Source organism: Lottia gigantea (assembly GCF_000327385.1).
Source record: "Lottia gigantea unplaced genomic scaffold LOTGIsca_25, whole genome shotgun sequence".
Classification (NCBI taxonomy): Eukaryota; Metazoa; Mollusca; class Gastropoda; family Lottiidae; genus Lottia; species Lottia gigantea.
Window position 1 is genome coordinate 1,185,877 of NW_008708752.1, and position 22,629 is coordinate 1,208,505.

At 32.8% G+C, this 22,629-nt stretch overlaps 3 protein-coding genes across 3 annotated transcripts; 1 reads left to right on the top strand and 2 right to left on the bottom strand.

Moving 5' to 3' along the window:
- Positions 1–6,991: 6,991 nt before the first annotated feature.
- LOTGIDRAFT_215027 (hypothetical protein) lies at positions 6,992–16,085 on the bottom strand (the record flags this gene model as incomplete). Its single annotated transcript, XM_009055638.1, has 21 exons — positions 16,026–16,085; positions 15,285–15,370; positions 14,896–15,034; positions 14,589–14,785; positions 14,219–14,324; positions 13,939–14,019; positions 13,576–13,687; positions 13,123–13,206; positions 12,362–12,540; positions 12,024–12,136; positions 11,613–11,702; positions 11,241–11,376; positions 10,786–10,875; positions 10,271–10,381; positions 9,869–9,938; positions 9,417–9,516; positions 8,989–9,036; positions 8,384–8,487; positions 8,171–8,223; positions 7,680–7,752; positions 6,992–7,280 (listed from the first exon to the last, which is right to left on the bottom strand). Exons 1-21 carry the CDS (start codon positions 16,078–16,080, stop codon positions 6,992–6,994), a joined length of 2,316 nt encoding a protein of 771 aa, XP_009053886.1. The 5' UTR covers positions 16,081–16,085.
- Positions 16,086–17,979: 1,894 nt separating this feature from the next.
- LOTGIDRAFT_116799 (hypothetical protein) lies at positions 17,980–19,129 on the top strand (the record flags this gene model as incomplete). The annotated part of the gene is made up of 3 exons (XM_009055639.1): positions 17,980–18,044; positions 18,556–18,622; positions 19,010–19,129. Coding segments are annotated over 3 exons (252 nt in total), but the record flags the coding sequence as incomplete, so codon positions are not given.
- A 653-nt stretch (positions 19,130–19,782) lies between these two features.
- Positions 19,783–22,401, bottom strand: LOTGIDRAFT_215032 (hypothetical protein; the record flags this gene model as incomplete). The annotated part of the gene is made up of 2 exons (XM_009055640.1): positions 19,783–21,195; positions 22,279–22,401. The coding sequence occupies 2 exons, from the start codon at positions 22,399–22,401 to the stop codon at positions 20,677–20,679; spliced, it is 642 nt and encodes a 213-aa protein (XP_009053888.1). The 3' UTR covers positions 19,783–20,676.
- Positions 22,402–22,629: the final 228 nt, after the last annotated feature.

Genomic DNA, 22,629 nt, shown 5'->3' on the forward strand with positions numbered 1-22,629 from the left:
GATGATTATATGTATATACAATAAGTAACAGGATTTTGAATTTGGACTGAAGATTTTGTTACTGCATGTACCAAGATTTAATACATATAAAATTTGTACATTTCAGATAATTAGAATGGTCAAGAGTCAAGACATAGTTGTGATTAGATATGGTAGTGAACACTTTGTGTAGTTACTGAACGCTTTTTGTAGTACTGAACGCTTTGTGTAGTTTTGAAATCTTTTTGTAATTACTGAACACTTTTTGTAGTACTGAACACTTTATGCTTTTTGAAGTACTGAACGCTTTTTGTAGTACTGAACACTTTTTGTAGTACTGAACACTTCATACTTTTTTCAGTACTGAACGCTTTGTATGGTTACTTTAGTAACTAAACTGCTTTTTTAATATAAATGCTTCAGTGGAACATGTTTGTATATTATTGCTGCTTGGTTGTGTAGATTTTTATCACAATCCTTACTGAACACCAGTTTCTGTTATGGTTGACTGTAGAAACAGCATAAAAACATGACTGTGGACATAAGAATTATGTTGTCATGTTTCAAACATTTAATCTATACTTTGATTTATTTACTGTTTTGTTTTGTGTGGAATGAAATTTAGCAAGCATTATGAATTTTAGATGTTTAGATGACAAATGACAGTCCACATTGGACCTTTTCCAAAAAAATTGGAATTTCACTGAAATTGGTGAAATTGTCAAAAAAATAGGAAATTATGCTACTTGTGTAAAATTGAGATAGACATTCCACTTAGAACTATGTGAACTGAATAATTTTGGTCATAACTGGTTATTGTATATCTTGCAAAAGAAATAAGAAATTTGGCTTTGCATTTGTTAAATATTTAGTCAGTAGTTATCTGTATTCTGGGCACATTAAGATCAGAAATATAAAAGATTTGGAATATTTTGGTAGTGATCTTTTATTAGCATCCATGATTTTGATAGTGCTTAATTATTACTTTGTTTCATATATTATATTTGTTAATATAGGCTTTGTGCCATGTGTGAGTATAGCACAGTATTAAAAAAATACAGTCATCTTTATACTAGTTTGTCTGTTCTAACTTGTCTAAAGCAAGATATTATTATTTGTATAAGGAATAGATTACTTTTGTAAGTGGCATGGTCAAATTACAGGCTTTGATATATCTATTGCATAGATCATGTTTTGATAATCAGGCTGCTTTCCACATATAAACTTTAAGTTGTTTGTCATACATGGACTTGGCCAGAAAACGACTGAAACAGAATGACAAAAATCTTAGCCAGGCTGTAATGAATATCTCCTTGAAGGGGTTAACAACTTTCAAACTGTGTCAATACTTCACTCTAAGGCTCGGTTAGAACACTGTCTTTTTGTGGTAGTGAATCTGCTCGGCAATATTAGGTGTTGTGGGTTCGAATCCTGCTCAAGGTAAGAAAAATTCTGATGCCTGTGCCAGTGCTTTCCCCTCTTAATACCTAGACTTGGGATTATAACCCTGACTAATTATGACCACCTTATGGGTTGATAACTTTTACAACATCACTGACATACATTCACAAATAATTGACATGAAACAAATATAATGTAGCACAATTTGATTTATTTTTCTAGAAAACTGGCAGCACATCACAAATGTCATATACAATATATTACAATCTTATTTATAAAATACATAATTAGATTATAAATAATAGTCAAGCAGAACTTAAAGGGATAGTTTCACCAATTTGGAGTGTTGATTTGAGTATTTAATGTATGTAATTAGTCTTCAGAAGTACTAGAAATGTATGAAAATCATTATTTCTTCAAAATTACCTCAAAAGAAGAATTTGACTTCGTATCTCGACAATATGTCTTACCTATCACAGTGTCTCAAGAAAAGGCAAGTCGTCTATTTAACTGTTGATTTATATCATTCTGGACATACGTGGATTTGAAGGATCAAATTTCGACAGTAAGCAGCAAACACATTAGTGATTAGCTAAGATGAGAAATTTTCGTTTCTTTGACTACAGTACAATTGGTGAAAATGATGAAGGACCTATCCCTTTAAATTTTGTGGAAGGACAATCTTCTACTGTCTGTCTACAATGTTCACAGAATCAGATTCCACCAATTATATTAATATTAACTTTTTAGATTGTATTTGGGTAGATAAAAATACCAACCTTTGGGAAATTCTCAGTCCATAACACAACAAATTTTCTCATTCATCTTCACAAATTAATTTAATTATGGATGAAATTAAAGTATGATTTTCATCTTGAAAAGGGTTGCAGGTGATTAATAATCTCACTGGTGTTGGTGAGGACAATCAACAATTGAACTTGAGATCTGTGATGTAATCAGAAACAACTGCCAGTGGATGTATAAAATGTTATGGAGGTTTCACACACTTGAATTATTTATAATTTATACAATAAATATTATACAAAAACACACACACACATACATACATACAAGTATAAAAATATCACAAACTCAAACCAGAACACAACTTCAAACCATTCTTTCAAATTATGTATCATGGACAACTACATCTTCACAATATCAAGCTATTACAAACGTATACCTTGACTGCATAAGCCACCTTTTTCTAGTATCAAGGAAGTTTATATTCCCTGGCAAGAATAGTGGCTATTGCGGTCAAAGTATAAGTTCAAAGTTTGTAATAGCTTGACATTGTGAAGATGGGACAACTATTTTCATTTCATTTGTGCAAATTCATTTTAATTCTAACAGTAAATTGTCTTGTCTAATGTAAGTGCAAATCACGCAGTATAACCAAATAAGATGAAGTTGTACAATCTGAACAGAAATTAGGATGTTATTTTTACGAAAAAAATTGATTTGATTTGATTGAGTAACAAAATAACCTACAAAAGAATAGATTTTACCTTCTCAATATATTTCTAAGCAAACATTACAGTATTCAATCAATCTAATAAAATGCTGATCCAAATATTTTTGTTTCAACTGTTTTCAAATGTCAGCCATGATCTGTCAACAATCTTCTTTAAATCGTGTTCAGTAGATAGTTGTCTGAGAAAATTCTTAACACATTCAATCATTGAATAGAACATTTCATGGTGGGATATTGTAATAACATAGAACAATAGTTCAATAACGATCATGGATGGCAAATGGCATACAATGGGGCTGTTGATTCATTGAATTTGCCAGTTATGTCGGATTGAACCTCCACAATGACTGACTGCAATTTAGATTTTTAGGACACTTTCAATGCAAATGTGCTATATTCATTGCATTTTCATGTGTTCTTGATCCTGATTCTTGACAGGTTTAAATCAAATGTCTTGTTGGGAACTTCTTAAATCAACAGCCCTGGCATACATCTAAGTAAAATCTTGAAAAACATCTTTTTTCGCGTCTCAATTTGCCGTTAAATGAATGGTTAAGAGCCTACAGTGTCCATTTTCATAATTTTAAAGTATGAATATAGAGTAATTTATTATGCAGTAGTTCTGAGATTTCTCTTGCTGATTCTTCATAACTTTTCTCTACTTTCTTCCACATTTCTTTTTCATAGGTCACATCATCCTAAATATACAACAGAAATCAGAAATTCTCAAATATAATTACACGAGAGGACTGAGGAATCAAGAATCAAGTATAGTAATTACAATGTTTACCATGTCAGGATATTAAAATAGCAATAGCCACTATTCTTGTAACACAGAAGTTTGTGAATGCAACGATTTAGAATTAGTAGAATTCATACTTGGCAATTTAAAAAATCCAGCATCTGAAAGAAATGGTTTTGAGTTTTGTATCCTATATTTCTTGTCCAATTTGGATAATGAAAATGAGCAATACCATGATATGGGACAACTCTTTTTTGATTTCCAACTGTTAAGGAATTGTAAACATGCACAGCCTTTAGGTGTGGTGGTACTCAAATGATTTTGTTTATCAGCTCCTCTGACCTGCATCATCACTGACAGAGTGAAATGGGTTTGAGAACCTCTTTACAATACAAGGAAGTTCACAGATCTTCAGCCATTTTAATACACTGGAAGACTGCTTTCATTGGATCCTTGTAAACAGTAATGTCAGTTTTTGCCAAATTATCTACAAACACCTACCTCATGTTGTGTAAGTGGTTCAGCTAAACTGAGCTTAGATAAGTCTAACTCGAGAAATCCGGGGTTGATTTGTTTACAAGCTAAATGTAAACATGCTACTCCTTTCTCTAAACATTTTAATAGTTCATTGTAATTCTCAAATGTTGGAGGCTGAAAAAACATCAAATGCTATAAATAACTATATATAACTATAATCTGATAAATATTATGTTACTGCTGCTAAAATCCTTAAAGCTCTTTGAATTCTATGACTTCATCATTGTGTTAAAACAATGGTGGTTGTGAATTCTAATCTCGATCAGCGAGAAATTAAAAAGCTATCTTTCCTCATTATTCCAGCCCACCCAACTATTAAAGGGTACAGGTAATCCAGGCTACTGATAAGGGTTTGGCCAGGCTCCAGGTCGAAGACAGATTCCTGAAAACCTATTTCTTTTTTTTATTGCAGATTTTAAATCATGCCTGAACAAAGGGAGTAACATACCAATTCAATTGCTGGACCTTTCTTTTTCTTCAATTTTTTGGATAAAGTTGTTTTCAGAGGTTTCAAAAATTTATTGCACACACCAACTAATATCACCATAAAAGAGAAGGTCTGAAATGAAAATTAAGAAAACTAAACTACTAGTACTATCTAGAAATCTTTTTTAATTTGATCAAACATTTTCAGCTTTAAGTTTAATCCTATATTGGATGTTGTAATCATCGTTTAAAATAAGAATTCTGAGAACCGCAAACAATTCAGCAATTTTTCTTTTGAGCGGAGTTTAAAAAGCATATAAATTAGCAAAAAAAAACATACCTCTGCACATAGAACTAAATTTTCTAATACAGCTGAATTGATATTAGTAAAGCCATTGTCTGATATTTCTACAGTATTTACTAAGGCTGAAATACAAATATCATTATTATTTAAATTGAACTTTTTCTCTAGAGTTTGTCATCAATATTGCAAAAGCCCTTAAATATTATTAGCAGTGACCTCATACTATGTTGTTTTAGTAGAATTGTAAAAGTGATGTCATACTACGCTTAATTTTAGTAGAATTGTAACAGTGACTTCATACTAGGCTTAGTTTTAGTAGAATTGTGAACAGTGAAGTCATACTAGGCTTAGTTTTAGTAGAATTGTGAACAGTGAAGTCATACTAGGCTTAGTTTTAGTAGAATTGTAACAGTGAAGTCATACTAGGCTTAGTTTTAGTAGAATTGTAACAGTGAAGTCATACTAGGCTTAGTTTTAGTAGAATTGTAACAGTGAAGTCATACTAGGCTTAGTTTTAGTAGAATTGTGAAAGTGAAGTCATACTAGGCTTAGTTTTAGTAGAATTGTAACAGTGAGCGGACGCATTGATTTTTTTTTATTTGCGCTAGGGTTCATCCCAGGGTGATGACAAACTGTCGAATATTGTGCCTTCTAGAGCGTTTATCTGTGGACAGGCGGACAGCCTTGTGTGTTGCCAATATACGCCACCCCATTTCATATGGGCGTATAAAATAAGGTAGCTTGCACGGACAAGCTCAAGCGTATATAAAAATGAAATGAATGGAGTTTTACGTCCTAATTTTCTGCTCCATGTGGGCTAATGAAGACGGGCAACGCCATGCAAGGTGCAAAATGAGGGAAATTTTGCCAGGAGAGCGGCATTAGCCTGCTCTTTTTCGATTTCCAACTGCCAAGGGATCTTTAACGTGCACAGCCTGTAGCACACGGGGCCTTGGTTTATTGTCCCATCCAAATGACTAGACGCTTTTTCCATGCCAGCCCCTCGTACCTGCATCACTTACAGGGGGAAACCGGGATGAAAAATCTCGACCTATGCCGGGATTGAACCCTGGACCTTCAGGTTAGCGAGCACGCGTCTAACTCACTGAGCCACCGCGGCTCTGAAAAGCGTATAATGAGAAAGAATGTGTTAAATTAACAAATACCTGCAACCAAATTAGGAATTGTTGACTTGATTCTTTCCTCTTCAGCTTCAATTGTATCTGCATTATAAAAAATATGTTCAAAGGTCTGGACTAAGCAAGAGTCTTTGGATATTTCATCATACAATCATGATCACGTGTCAAAAGCACAGTTGTCAAAATTTAAAAATTCCAAAGAGTTGTGATCATTAGGAATGGCTTGGACTTAAAGCTAATCACACACTCAGTGACATTATCACCTCCATCTTCAGGCGTAACATCTAGTTAAGGGAGATAACTCTTAGACTTTAAACCTTAAGACCTCAATATTGTATCATGATAGACCATATTATAACAGTGGGTCAATCTAGATAATTTAACTCTTACCGAGATTATCTACATTTAATTTATGTACATAGAGAATAGTTTCTACCAATTCAGTTAAAACTTTATGATGTTCGTTGATGAGGTAGTAAGACAGTCGAGTTCTAAACGGAGCTTGGAGCACATAAGGTACCTAGAAGAATATAATATATCAGAAATCATAGTTTATGTGCCATTTCATAATGACCTTCATATCTCGTAGTTGAAACAGGAAAATTGTGTTCATAAGTTTGAATTTAAGTCAGTATGCAGAATTCCAGTGACCTTATAGGTATGGATAATCCAGGAAAGATTGTTGCCATGGTGCACATTTGAAATTGATTTTTGTCATCCATCAAATATTGTTATCAATTTTGTGCATTTTTTGGGGGCTAGCCCTGATTTTCAGTTTCCATGATATATAAACCCTGGAACTGCCATTAGGAAGGGGCTTAAAAATATTGAAATTTGATAAAAATGGAGGTATGAAAACAATAAGACAAGAAAACTGGTATAAAACAAAATAAAGAAATCATGTTTACTTTTTAAAAATTTGAACAAGTCACAAACAAAATATGGAAAAAATAGGAATCTAGAAATTTACAGTCCCAAAGCCAAGAAAACTAAATAATATCAGAATATTTTAAAGTAAGAAAGAGTACCTGATATTGTTCTTTATATACAACACAATCTTCAATAAAATTTTCTATATTTGCTGATAATTCTTGTAAGGTTTGGCTCATGGGTGGCTTGTCATTTTCTGACACACCATTTTTCATGAGACAATTTGATGTGTCACTATTTTCTCCTATTATCACAGCAGCTGCCAACATTCTTAACAAATAATTCCGCAATTTTAACCAACACTTTTCTTCTTCAAATGATTTACTTTGTAACTCCTCAACATTACATCTGTAACAAACAAAGAAAACATGAAAAAGCTCTACTTTCAATTCAAATTCATCTAGTGTTCTTCTGAGGGTGATTTAATAAAAAAAATAAAAAAAGTTAAAGGAAATCTGAAACCCTAAAATGTCAACTTTGTAGTTGCATTGTCCATCCACTTAACAGTGTCGTTGATTGGTTAGCATACATTATGCTGAAGCTGTTGGTTCATCAAAACTCATCTGGACACAACTTTTAAGAGAAAGTTTGTTAGATTATTGATCGCCTGTTGCACATAGTTTGCCTGGGTTTATTAATCCAACAGAAACACAAAACTTTCTCAATGTGAGCCCCTCAAATATTCATGTTTGTCAGGGGGAAAGGTCCTGTGTGTTTTTTTGTGTGGATAGACATTTAGAAACTTACATGGATGGAGCATCCCAATTGAGCATAACTTTATAGTCACGATTATCTCTTAATTCTTCAAAATTAGTTTTATCTAAAATGTGACAGAAATTATTATCATTGTTATAATTGAAGAGAAAAATCTCACAACAAAAATAGCAAAAAAAAAAAGGGATTTTAAAGAGGTTTTCTAAATTTTGTATGTGTATAGGGGACACGGATAGCCTCAATTTGCACCATTCCAATTTTCATTTCAACGTCTGTGCCTCTTACGATTTCACTAAAACTAACCCATTTTCAATGTCACTTGAGGGGAGCTACTGGAAGCTACTATTAATTATGCAATTCCCCCTCTAGTGACTTAAAACGAGTCAGTTTTAGTGGAATTGCAAGAACCACAATCCCTTAAATATCTTTTAACAAAACTTGATTATAATATTTCAATTTCAATATTTTCTAGTGTATCTGAACTCAATAATATGAATAAAATCTAAAAAGTTTCCACTGATTACCTTGAACAGGATTAATTTCCATATAATTTATCATTTGTTCTGTAACAGGATGACTGAAATTAAAAAATCATAACTCTTCCTTTAAGTCAAGATTGATTTAGCAGAAAACCAAAAATCAATACAACACTTCATGACAAGTGTATGAATGAAAGGCTTTTTACAGTTTGTAGGCTGGTTTATTTTATAATATAATTTAGATTAAAGTTTTCTTACCTAGTTGTTTCTAAGATGAGATCAAGTAATAAACGTTCTGCTGTAGCACTGGCAAACTGTATTGAGTTCTGTAACCTTTCTCGAAACTTAACAAATTCATATATCTGTAATATAAATAATTATAACTACAAATATAAAATTTGATCTTTTTCACAGTAATTTCGGCAAGTTCCTTGAAGATCAAATTTTATTGCATTTCTATCTAATAATAAGTTGTGTTGAAATGTTAAGTGTTTAATACCTATTAAAGAAGTGTGCTTAAACCATAATATTGCCTTGTGTTTGTGATAAGACTCACATTATTTTTTGTCTATCAAATACAGTAAATGAAATGAATGGAGTTTTACGTCCAACTCCTACTAAAGATGGGAATGCCATGATGTGTGCAATAAGGGAAATTTTGTCAGGACAGCCATATTTGTCTTCTCTTTTTTGATTTCCAACAGTCTAAGGATTTTTAACGTGCACAGGTCCATAAACATCCCATCAGAATGACTCAACGTTTTTCCATATGTAAGTTCCTCCAACCTCCATCACGGACAGGGGAAAACCAGGTTGAAAAATCGGAAGGTATCATTATCAATAAGTACAGTAATTCAACTTACCTTACTAAAAGAGCCATATTTATAGGAAGATATGAGGTAATCTGTCGTCTGAAAACAACAAGGTTAAGTATGGATCAGAGTCTGATTTCCAGGATGTTTAATACTGTGTCATGGATAGTTCAACATGAGCTCTATCAGCAGCAAATATTTTAAAGACTATTACCCAATTTAGATATCTCTTTCCAATAAAATGTAAGCAAACAACCTGTACTTAAATTTGTTTAAGATTAAAATAGAACTCTGACATATTTCGGCCTGCGTCCCTATTGAGGTTTTACAAGTAGTATTTGTTTTCATATCTCTGATGATCGCACAGCATGAAACTCTGAGTAACACCATGTTTCAGGTTCTGTTTTAATATTTCTTATCGCTCTACAATTGATGTTTTAAGCACTAATTTAACAGTGAAAGTAATGAAACAACCTTACTTCTTTATGATTAACAGTAAAAAATCGTAACATAGAACCATATCTAGCACAAGCTGATACAAAATGACCTAGTCTACCAACATGATTAAACACAATATGACTGAAATAAATCATTACATTAAAATGTAAAGAACAATGATGCTGACTTGAAATAAAGTTAAACATCTTATGTGTTTGCTGCAGATTTCTATGATCAATAAAGGCATGCAGTGTGCAATAAAGGAAATTCCATCAGTACAGCAACATAAGCCTACTCGTTTTCCATTTCTTACAATCAAGGATCTTCAATGTGCACCAACTGCTGCACAGAGGGTATGGGATTATTGTCCTTCCAAACGACACTTTTGCCTCTTCAGCTTCTCTGACTTGCAGCATCCTGATGGTGAATAATATTCAATATCTAAAATGCACGGAAATGCCTAAATTATGGCTTCTATTTAGTGTTTACTTACCCTAAAGAATCATTCATTATATGTTTAACTTCTATACTATCATACAGAGCTGGACATGGTCCAAAAGCACCTACATTAATAATAATATCCAAATCTAAGCAAATGATTCAATATGACCAATTTGGGAGAGAATAAGTTCAGTGAAATTCTCAGAAAAAAACAGATCATGGCTCAATTTACTGAAATGAATAAGAATGAGAAACACCATGCAGTGAGCAATTAGGGAAATCTTGCCAGGACAGAGGCATCCAAGTCGAGAGAGTGTACATGTGTAACATTGCACATGGAGCCTATGGTTTAAAGGATTAGACACTTTTAACATAACGGCCCTAACATGCATCCCTGAAAGGGGGAAACCAGGCGTAGAGTTTCAAAATCAGGAACCTTATGAATTCTACATACCCATTGTACAATATAAACGTAACAGAATTAATTTAGCTTGAAAATTAGATGGACTGTTTTTAATACATTGTTCTAGCTGTATACATGCTTGCCATATATAGTCATCTTTACCTATAAAATTGAACGACCATATTATTTGGGTTCCTTCAGATAGGTCTGGGTATCGATTGCAAAATTCAGATCCCAGCCATACCTGCAGAAAATACATATATCAAATTTTATGGATTTAATTCAGATTAAACTGATGGACTCAAGGACTGAGACAGTAGCCATCCCTTTTTTGATTTCCAATTGTTAAGAGTTCATACAAACACAGCCTGAAGCACACATGGCTTCTGTTTTTGTGTCAAACAAAAAACAAGAAGCTTTTTTCATGTCAGCTTCTCATCTCTGTCAGGTAAAATCCCAATTGAAAAATCTCAAGAGACTATCTCAGTCTACGATAGATCCAAGCCTTGGAATCTCAGATTAGCAAGCAGGAGTCTCACAGATGTAAAATAATAAATAATTCCTACCAGTTTGTGTATATAAATCTACTAATAAATGCACAGCTAGTATTAAATAATTATCACTATATTGTAAATCAGTTGAGAGTAGTTTATCACCTGTAATATATAGAAATATCATATTAGTCACTTATCATAATCTAATTAGTATGGAAAAAGTATGGAAATTGACTAAATACACCCAACCATCATGCTTACTTCTAAAAACTAACACCTGGAATGTGCAAATGATCAAATTGTAAGATCCTGAGATGCATATAGTGGCAGCACCATCCTCTAAGAACTGAGGGTGTAAATAAGGGACAAACTGACTTAATGGGGAGGAAAACTGCTAGGCTTAAGAATCCAAATGTGGAAGCATAGGTGCAAGCCTCAAACCCTTGAACTAAGAGAGCAAACGTCTAACTGACTGAGCCACTGCGGCTCCCCATGTACCTCTGACATGAGTATGAAGTTGAACCTACCAAATTGTAAGCCTTGTCTATATCTATCTATTAAATCTTGTACTCTACTTAGTTTATCTTCTATAGATAATGGATGTAAATAACCTAAATATCTTTCAACTTGTAAAACTATTAGATGTCTCTGTAGTAGTTTTACCTATAAAAATATGAACATCTTATTGTTAATATAATGAAACGTAGGTTTCAATGTCAAAAATGATATGAAATTTGGCACTAATTTTTATAGTGAATTGTCCATAAATCTGAATCATTTCAAACATCTGAAAATTTTGACAATTAATTTCACAACTTGAATGTGGACAATGGACCATATCAGCTAATTATTATTAGTAGACCCATCAAATAATAATTCAGTTTGAATGTAAGTGTAACTTGCCGTGCTATCAAATTAATACTTACGTTATCTGCATACACTTTGGTTTCTGGTTTTTCAAAAATTGATTCATTAATACTGTTAAATACCTAAAAAATAAAAATACATAGGATCACAGTTTGTCGTAGGTTTTTCTTGTTCCAAGGATAAACATCAGAGCAATAATCTTTCACAAGTTATTCCTACCCAGCTGTGTTGATTGACAAAATTGAAAAATTTACTTATTCAACAAATTTTTGATGTTACCAAACAAATTGTAAAATTTGGATGCACAACCCTTCACTCATCAGCTATCAATTGTTGAGATTTACTAACTAACAAACATTTGGTGTACTTGCAGTTTAATAAAAAATGTTTTGGTTGAGAAAGGGGCCTTTTATGAACAAATCATAACATATCAATAAACTTACTTGAAGTTTCTGGGAATCTGTTAATTTATCCAGAAATAATGTAAAATCACCAAAACAACAAGACCGATCACCAAACTTCTCAAAATATTGCACTAACAAACCTGCAACAGAGCCTACAAATAAATGTAAGAAAAATTAGTCAGAGAAAGTTTGAATGGAATAAGTTGGTTAATGGCGCCATGGCTCAAGAAAATATTAAAAATCGGGCAACTCATTTCATATGACATCAGCACTCGATAAAGATCCTCAATATGTGGACTTAATCCTCAAGCAGTAAACTAAAGATTGGCTTATCTTGTGGCACTTTATCTCAAAGAACAGGAAAAAAATCAACATACCAATATCTTTACTTTTTTCAGCATCTGATTTTTCTAATAATATAATTAACTGTATTTTAGCTAAGAATGGTCCTCTATTATATATACCAGGTGAACAACCTTTAGACAATAACTCATTAATTAACTCTAGTATCTTCTCTACTGTATCATCAGCACTTTCAACTTCTATCTCTGTTGTTCTGTAAACAAACATCAAAGCAACCATTCAGAGAATTTGGGTCAGGATTTACCACGTATATAGTCTTATACCTTGACTGAAATAGCCATTTATCTTGTATCATGAAAGTTTGGAAATTTATGAAATGGAGTGATTTGATTGAATTGTATGCTATTGTATACAGCCAATCAAAGGCTTGACAGAAAGCCTGTGAACACATAGCCATAATGGTTACAGATCTTTTTGCCAAGGGCTCTGTTTGGCTGTATTTGCTGGCATACAATCCGATCAAATAGCTACATTCCAAGATATAAGAATAGTGGCTATTACAATCAAGATAGAAGTTTAATATCACAATAAAATTGACATTATGAAGATAGTTTTAGACTAGAGAGTTACAAATTGCACAAAAAAAAAATCAGTTCGCATACACAACTGGTTGGCTGGAATAATGAAGAAATGATGATCAATATCAGCAACTACCATTTGTTCAACATAAAGCAAATGACGTCATGTATAGTTTCCAATGCTCTATTAACTGTGCTACAGAACCTCTCAAAAGATTGTTACACTAAAAAACATAATTTAATACAAATCATTATACCCATTCTGTTTATGTGAATCTGAAGACTGTATAAGTAATATAGCTGAATTTAAATATTCTAACCAATACTGCCAATGATCTGGACTGAAAAATATTCATTGAGAAGGTTCGAAAATGATCATTTTCATTAAATACATTCAGTGCTGACTATTTGTCCATTCCACTTCTTTTAAGACAATGATGAATTCTGATAGACTATACCAGGTATTCCAGAGACTTAAAAGAGGTTTTCAAGTATATGCTTCAGAGATCTCTTTTGTTATCACCATTCCAATTTCAGATTATTACTTATGTGATTTATGTTAATCCATAAAACTTAATGAAAATATAACATCACTATTGTATATGACTGAATGGTTTATATGCCATGGCAATGTCACAAGCTACATTCCTTTCAGAGTGTCCACTTTATTCATCTGGTATTTTCGTGATAGAACATCAAAATGTTCCTACCTATTTTTCAATAACCTTTTATAGACAATGTTAGCCTTGGACCAGTTTTCTAACTTCTTATAAAGCTCTCCAAGTTTGGTATCTTTAAAATTGAATTCACTAACAAACTTTTCTGAAAAATAAATAGAGCTTGATTTAAAAGAAACATTAATGGTCATTTCCAATTAACATATCATAGGTTTCTTCAAAATTGCCTTATATTGCACTCTTGTCCATAAAACCCACACAATAGTTTAAAGTTAATATCAGGCATGAGTGGAAGTCATTGCCAGCCCTTAAGCAGATCAAGAATTTTTCTGATTAACCATGTCCTTTTCATTACTCTTTTGAATAAATAATAAATTACAACTTGTGTTCACTTACGACTAAGAGGACCTTCTAACAATTCCACAGCTTCTTGCCATTTTCCTAATAATTCTATTATTATCAGATATAACATCACCTCTTTAAAAAAAAAAAACAACATTTAAATGATATATTCTCCATCTTAACAAAAATAGGCAAAATCTCAAATGAAATGAGTCTTTCTGTCTCAGCTCAAATTATGCTTAGTAGAGCCATTGAACACTGGCAATACAATGCAGGAAGTGAGCAATGAGGGCATAGTTACATAAAACAGCTTACATATACTAAGTACACGTACCTGCTTCAGCTTCTATTTTATCATCTTTAATATATTTACTGGTCATTCTTTCAGCTAATGGTAAATACATCTTCTCAGATAACTTTTTATCTGGTGCTGTATGAGCCTACAATACAGAAACATATATTTTAAATCAACTGATGTGAAACTAATCATATTTCATATACACAAATATCTTACTGATGATAAAGTGTAACAAATATTGTGAAAGAAATTTACGTATATATTTGATAATCAATTCAACCACAATTCTATTGAATAATGCGAAAAAAAAATAAAATCATTTTTCATAGTATAAAATTTCCTTGAAATGAAGTGAATTGCACTTAGTGTAATGATTAAGTGGAGGTCATCAAACTAAAATAACTACCTGCATGACTATACTCATCACAGCCCAGAAATAATAAGGATTTTTATTAGGTTTCAGTTTATGTAATAACATAGCTGTTTGTTGCTGTTTTTGGTAGTTTCCAAGTCTAACATGAGCCATAAATAATGCGGACAATATATCTTCATTATCAGGTTTCTCATTATAGGCGTTTTGATACAGATCTGCTATCATATCCACTGAAATGTAAAACAAGTAGGATTTCAAGAAGTCAGAAGGGCTCTTCATATACACTTGAAGTTAAGCTGGACTAAGATATTTTTTTTCTTCAGATATTTTGAACTCTTACATTTATGGACTTCTCTGTAACAAATAGACATAGCCTGTAATGTTGCATCATCTGTAGGATGTTGAGAATGAACTTCTTGTAAAATAACAGAACTTTCTTCTTGTCTTCCAAGTCTCAATAGAGCTAGGGCCTTTAACACCTAAAATAGAAAATACGGACACCTTGAATATCATGCATGCAATTGAGTACTTTCGATCTGAACTGATAGTGCCTTACTTAGAAGCTGTCTCAATCTATCAGCTCAATGCCACTGCAAATATCAACACCTATGATCCTGGCATATCATACTTTATAAGTTTTGGTAAAATGGTTGAAATTGACAAATGATCAGCTATGATAGAAGCAAAATTATCATTAACTTTATAAATACTAAATTTTCATCAAATTACTTTTGCACATTGGAAATCTTTCTGCTTCTTTAACACTTTCTCAGCTTCTTGAACAGCTTTCTTATTGTTTCCGTTATCCAAATTATCTATAAATAAACAATAAACAATCATGTTATTAAGACACATCATTGCTGACAAAACAAGTGATTGGGATTTTTTTTTATAGTATTACACTGTCAATACTGACACTTTTTGGTTATAATAAGAAATACAACATAATATGGATCTTTGACTTCATTTGGTCCAAGGAAGAACATTCATGACAAAATTTGCAAGTTTTGTCATCTGGTCAAGTTTGTCTGGAATTTAAGGAACTACTTTGTCATAGACATGCATTGTGATTGACCAGTAGTTTAGTTATTAAAAGTTTGCTACAGGATTCATTCATTATTGATGCTTTCAAGTTTCATTCTTTCAATTTTCTCAAATGCAAATCTAACAATTATGCCAACCAAACAGGCTCATTTAGATAAAGGTGATTTTTCTTCTTGACATGGGCAATATTCTACATGACATACATCTAACATTATAGAACAAGACAGTGGGTAGTAAGTACATGACACTGACAGGCAGGGTGCCAAACAAAAAGTCAAAATCCCTGAGCACATGACGGCCCGTAAGATTTTGGCTCTGGCTTATGTCCTTATATAGTCTGGCCCACTGATATGAGGTGCAGACATAAAGTAAGGTAATGTGTTGATCAGGACCAAATTTCATTGACATTAGTGGACAAATAGGTACCATAAACAGGCCTCAATCTTCTTTCACTGACATCCACATGGCTACGAGACGCCATTTTGCTGGAAATCTCGCCAAATCTCCACAATCTCGCAAAAAAATATCTATAAATAGTAACCATGTAAAGGGTCACGACGACCTTAAATGTATAAAAGTTTAAATTTGATATTACATATTTCTTATCTACGGTCTAAAAAAGAAAAAAAAAACGAAATCTAGTAAAGTTCATCCGATCACAATTCACATTTTATTCACTTGATTCAGCCACAATTAAAATTTACAGAAGGTCCCTAAATATTAAATTCAAGGGAGATAGCTTTTATCTGAACGGAAGTCAATAAAACGGAAACTAAAAGTAGATTAATAAAAACAAAGATAAAGAAAAGAGACTTGAAAATCATAAAATTATTTCATGTTTTGTAAGTTGAAAGAAATAACTTGATGTTTCAAGTGCGAAAATTATTATTATTTGAAATTATTTTTAAATCCACTGCTGGAGTGTTGGGTTGGCATTAGCCTACCAAAATATGTATGATAGGCTATAGTATGGTATGATATTGTATGGTACGGTGGTTGTTTAGATAGATACTGTACTCAGTCTCAGTAGTCTATAGTAATGTGTGTAGACAGGCACTAATTATCTAAGTAGGTTTAATCTATATAACAATAAATGGTTCAAAGGTTCTTAGGGTTGTCAAGGTATATAGCATTACCCAGTATTATTATTAGCCTTATTAAGTATAGTACTACATGTACTTAGAAAAAAGTGCCTAAGTGTGTAACCAGTTATGATGATACAGTTTACAAGCCATCAAATGCCCGTTTATAGAATACACACTTATGATACATAAATATGTATGTAGGTTTTAAAAGTTTCAAATGTTTTTCAGGTTTGACATAGTCAGGGAAAGCTATAAAAAAAAATGTCAGCTTTAGAGTTAGACCCAATCTTTGTGAAAGCTTTAAAACTTTTAAGATCTAACCAAAAAGATTCAGCTGCCCAGTTGAAATCAATGTTAGATGATGCTTTACAGAAGAAGAAAACTGGAAAGGTACTTCTATGATTTAGCTATTTCTTTTAATGTTGTATCTTCATCTCCTTCTATGGAGAACTGTTAAAACTGTTAAAGATTTTAATCTTTTCCACAGCAATTTTTTACTTATGTTGTGATATCATTGATTTTCATGAGGGTTTGCTTAATTTGAGGGGATTTCCTGGTACAGCTAATATGCAAATTCAGGCCCCATGAAATTACAGACAATGGTGTGATTTATTGTTTCAGTCCAGTGAATCATCTAGCAGCAGATCTTCTAAATCATCAACAGATCAAGATGACTTGGCTAAAAAGAGAGAAACTGAAAAGAAAAACTTAGAAAAGGTATTTGTGTTACTATTTCTAAGTTGGTTTTTAATATATTGAAAGAAATGCTACAATATCCTTATCTGATGTCATTATTTTTCTCAACATGGCCAATATTAATCCACTTTAGCTAGTGAGGCAAATATTTAGGCACTTTCATGTAATGCCTTAACTGTTACTTAACTTAACCCTCCCCTTAATAATTTAGTAAAATGGCATAATACAAATCAAATATTGTTTAATTATCTTCTTTCTTGAAGCTAAGGCAAGATATAAGTTCTCTTAGTGAACCAACAGATGCCAAAAAATCAAGACATGACTCTCCCTCAAGACAAGACAAAGATGACAAATCAAAAGATAAAGAGAAAGAAAAACAAAGAAAAGAGAAAGAACAAAGAGAAAAGGAAAAGAAAGACAAGGAAAGAAAGGAGAAAGATAAAGTAAGACAAGCTGAGAAAGCTGCTAAAGCCAAGAAAGAAAAGGAAAAGGAAGCAGGGCTAGAAAAGAAAGAAAAAGATGCAGATGCTGAGAAGAAAGAGAATCCAGCAGAGTCAGAGAAGAAAGAAGATTATGATACAGAGACTGATGAAGATGAAAATAAGGGAGGAATGGATGCAGATGACTTTGCCTTTGATTTAGGAATCTCTTGTGTAGTTTGCAGGTTTGTCAAATGGTTTTTATCTTTCTGTTGACTCTAATAAAGTGACATTCTTTATACAAATAATGAGTCCAGGAAGTGACCACAGTATGTTTTTCTCAATTTTAGGAGAACCGATTGTTCTATTCTAATTCTGAAAAGAGATTCTGAAAATTGATCAGTTAAAATGCAAATTTATGTATTGACAAAATTTGTATATATATAATGGAGATACTTCTTGCTTCTTCTTGCCTCAAATCAAACTGTTTAATAGAAGAGATTGGCCATGATGTCATAGAGATGGTATGCGTATCACATGATGCACAACAATTACAGTTGAAAGAGTGGTTTGTCCTACCAATTGTCCTGATCAAGTCATGCATGTGTTCTAATTTTATTGTATCATTGCTAAGCTGATTTCTCCTATTAGAGGCAATAAGCTTCCACCATACCTTCACTTCACAAAACATGGCCAATAAACCTCTTTTAAACCATTTTATTTCCATATATATAGTTTATTAAATTCTATTTTCAGACAATTTGATGTGTCATCTAAAAATCAATTAGTAGAATGTCAAGAATGTCATAATTTATATCACCAGGTAGGTCACCATAGGTGAAGTTTTTGTTAGTTTTAATATATTTATAATCATGTTGCAATATGATAGAAGAATAACGTTGAATGATCCTTGGAACATCAATCTCTGTCCCTGAAACACACATCTAAGTTATCTCAGGGTTCATGAACATCATCCCTTTTGCTCCAGTTAGATTGTGGATTGCTTTGCCAGAAGGTTCCATCCTATCTATAGACAAGAAGGATTTGTGATGCCACTTCCGGTGCTATCTAGAACTATATCATTATCACGTATGCTATAAATTAAACAGGCTTAAATAGGTCAGTTGTCTGAAGATTGCATAGTGTGAAACTCTGAGTAGCAACATGTTTCAAGATCTGTTTTAATATTTCTATGTATTTTTTTGTCTAGGAATGTCACAGACCACCAGTATTAGATCAAGATGTTACAGATCCAAGATTTGTTTGGTATTGTTACAGGTGTGCTAAGAAATTAACCAAAATGGTAAGATTTCACAAAAGGACTGTGTAATAATGTCACCAGCCTTTATCTTATTTTAATTAGCTTTTTCCATGAAAATGGAAAGTTGACAAAACCAGTGGCAGAGTGGTATAATGTTTAGAGAAGTAGGATGAAAAAATCTCCTTGTTTATTTTTATTTTTTTTTTTTATCAAATTCTAGTTGCTAGTTATATTTTTTTGTTATGAATTGTACCTACAAGAAAGGTAAAATAGAAAGAAATAGGAGCCCAGCATTTTGTATCTTTATTTCCAGGTTGTGCAGCCCACTAAAGCTAAGACACCACCATCTGTTGCACCAGCTAAACAGTCTACAGCACCATCAAAATCTTCTTCTAAATCTGACTCAGAACAGCCTGTGGCTTTCATAAGAACAAAGGAACCTAAGGTAATTTAGTTTACAATTATTATCTGATTTCATTTTGAGTTCTAGTACTTCTGAAGATTTTTCAATTCTAAAATTAATTTTTGATCAAAAAAGTTTTATGACATTGCATTCCACCATTTTGTATTTTGTAGCCTTCAAGTAAGGAGTCTAGTAAGAATGAAAGTTCCAAACCATTGAGTGGACTAGCAAGTCTGGCTGCCAATTTATCCAAAACAACAGATCCTGCTAAAACAGTGGCCAAATCAGCTGAGTCATTCAAAGCTTTTGCTGCTTTGAAGACAGATTTAACCAAAAGTAGCTCTTCAAAATCAGAAGCATCAAAATCAAGCTCCTCTTCAAAAACAAGTTCCAGCTCGAGCTCAAAATCAAGCAAGTCATCATCCTCAAAATCTAGTGAAAAGTCATCTAGTAGCAGTGTGGAAAAGTCATCTTCGAGTTCTAGTGAAAAAGTTTCCAAATCTTCAGGAGAGAAGCCCTCTAAGAGTTCTGGAGAGAAGTCGTCAACTGAGAAGTCCTCATCAAGCTCAGAGAAGTCCTCATCGAGCTCAGAGAAGTCCTCAAGCAGTTCATCTAGTAAAAGCTCCACTATCAGTGCGACTAGTTCTATGAATGCCTTAGTAGCTGATAAAAGATTACAACAGATGAAAAAAAAAGCAGCTGCTAAACAGCAAGATTTGAAAGGACATGTCAGATAAACTGATTAATATAAAACATTGCTCTTTAAAATAAAAAAGCTTTGTTGGAGCTATCTTCACAATGTCAAACTTTAATAAACTGTGCCTTCACTGCAATAGCTGTCTTTCTTGTATCATGGAAATATGTGATACAGTCCAATCAAAACTCTGTATTTACATAGTTCCCTTATACAAGAAAGATGCCTATTGCAGTCAAAGTATTAGACACAGTTTGTAATAGATTGTGAAGCTTGATTGGAGCTAGCTCGTGTTTCCATGAATAAAACAAAAAGTCATTGGTTTCAACCACTGAAATAGTAATAAATACATGTATGACAAATATTTTTAAGAATGTTATCAATAACAGCAGCTTGCTTCTCTAAAACCATGTGCAGCTCATAGCCTAACAAAATAAAGCTGCCGTTTTCTGTTTTCGGTATAGTAGTTTAGAGCTGGCATGATCCCCAATATATTATCTACATTATAGTATATTTTATTTAACAATTATCAGACAGACTCTGAGAGGAATCTAACAGTTTTTTATTATTATACACATATATTGCTCTTAGCTCATCTTCCAACTCTTTCAGTCCTTCAGAATGTCTTGTATTTTTGTGTTTCATCAGAGATTTATAAAAGAGTAAAGCAAAGGCAACAAACATAATGGCTCCTGGAATGACTATACACGTTGATGCAATGGCTGTATTTATACTTAAACAATAGAACTTCACCCATACCAGTAATCCAAGTTGTGCCAAAAATAGAATAATTCCAATACCAGTGGAACTTATCCATGCTAGCTCAACACACCATTTCATGCTTTCATGTGGAGAGTCGTGAACCATAGATATATCGTGTGTACCACTCACAGCTTCTATATATGGCAGTATACATGTACTTATCAATAAAGCCAAGAGATGGACAAACACCAATAAAGTTGTACACACTCCAAAGCATATCAATAAATTATCTGGTACTTCGGTATCATCATCTAACTCTAATTCAACAATAGCCATCTGCAAAAAGAACAGATAAGTTTAATTAATTTGAGGTTTAATATGCTATAGGCCTATGACCAAATATAGCCAAAATAGATCACCATATTAACGTCTACTTGAATCACTTTTCAGAAAAGTTGTGCCAAACTTTCGTTCCGTTTTATATTAACTTAAATTTTTGATCAGTGTCGAAAGACGGGCCTCTTGAACATTCGTCCTAGTAACCTTTTGACCTAACCTGATGACCTTTTATTTAACCAATCAAATCCCTGTCTTCTCCAAAGCTGCGATTTTGTGTGAGAGAAGGCATTTGATTGGTTTACGAGCAGAAAAATTGAACGCGTTTTCAAGAACAAGGGCAAAAACTTTTTCGATTTTTCTGTTTTTAAGAGGGTTTATCCTTGGGTGATAAAAAGAATATTCACGCCAAGATTTGTCAAATCAGTTAAATAAAAGTTGTGTCTTCTAGAGTGTTTACGAGCAATATTGTGGACGGGCGTGCCAATATGCGCTTCACATTTCAAGGTCAAGGTAAAGATGAAGGCGTATAGTGCCATGACCATGGTGCGTTTTGTTGTGATGTGGTGGTCAAGAGAAATGTTGTTACATTCTTAAGATGTCTGTCGTTATTAATGTTAGCTCTCTATATCCGAATTGAAAGTTCACTTCCACTACTTTATTTGGAGAAGATTTATAGCATAAATTCGTATATAATATATTGAAAATGATATATAAATTAATATTAATACATTAAACGAGCGGTCACGCAAAAATCTAAACACCCATACAATTAGGAATTACAATTTCATTTCGATAAATATGAAAGAAACAACTCATATTGTGTTTTTTTTTTTTAATACAAGATAAGCATACAAGTTTGATACAGAGATAATATCTCATTCACAAGCCACTTTTTAGCATTTTTTCTGTCAAGTACTGTAGGCAAATTTAATATTCGTTCATGAAAAAATAAATTTTCTTTCAGTTGTAATAATTAATTTTTTTCTGTACAATTCTTGATGCACTGTTTAGACCTTTTAGTTGCTACTGGCCTTGTCAAAAAAAGGCCCAGTTAATTATAGTTCTACTTAAAAGTCTTACCATTGCAAAACCGGATAACAGGGCAGAAGTTCGACTGGATCTTTTCAGTTTGGTTCTGCTCAAGAGCAGATGACGCCAAGACAAAATTTGCAGTTGTCCATTGTCGTGGTCGTTATAATCCATAGGAAAGCTTTCCTCCACAACAGTATGGGCTACTGTCGGTTTTTCAATATCCATCTACGAAATAGCCGTTATGTTTTGATATCAATCACGTATGTTAACCCTTATAGTATAGTGGATATAAGTAAAAATGCATTTTCATATTCGATCGATATATGAGTATTTAAACAATATAGCCTTTGATGAAGCGTTTATTTTGATGGCCTTTTTTGGGGGAGGAGGGGGGGGGGG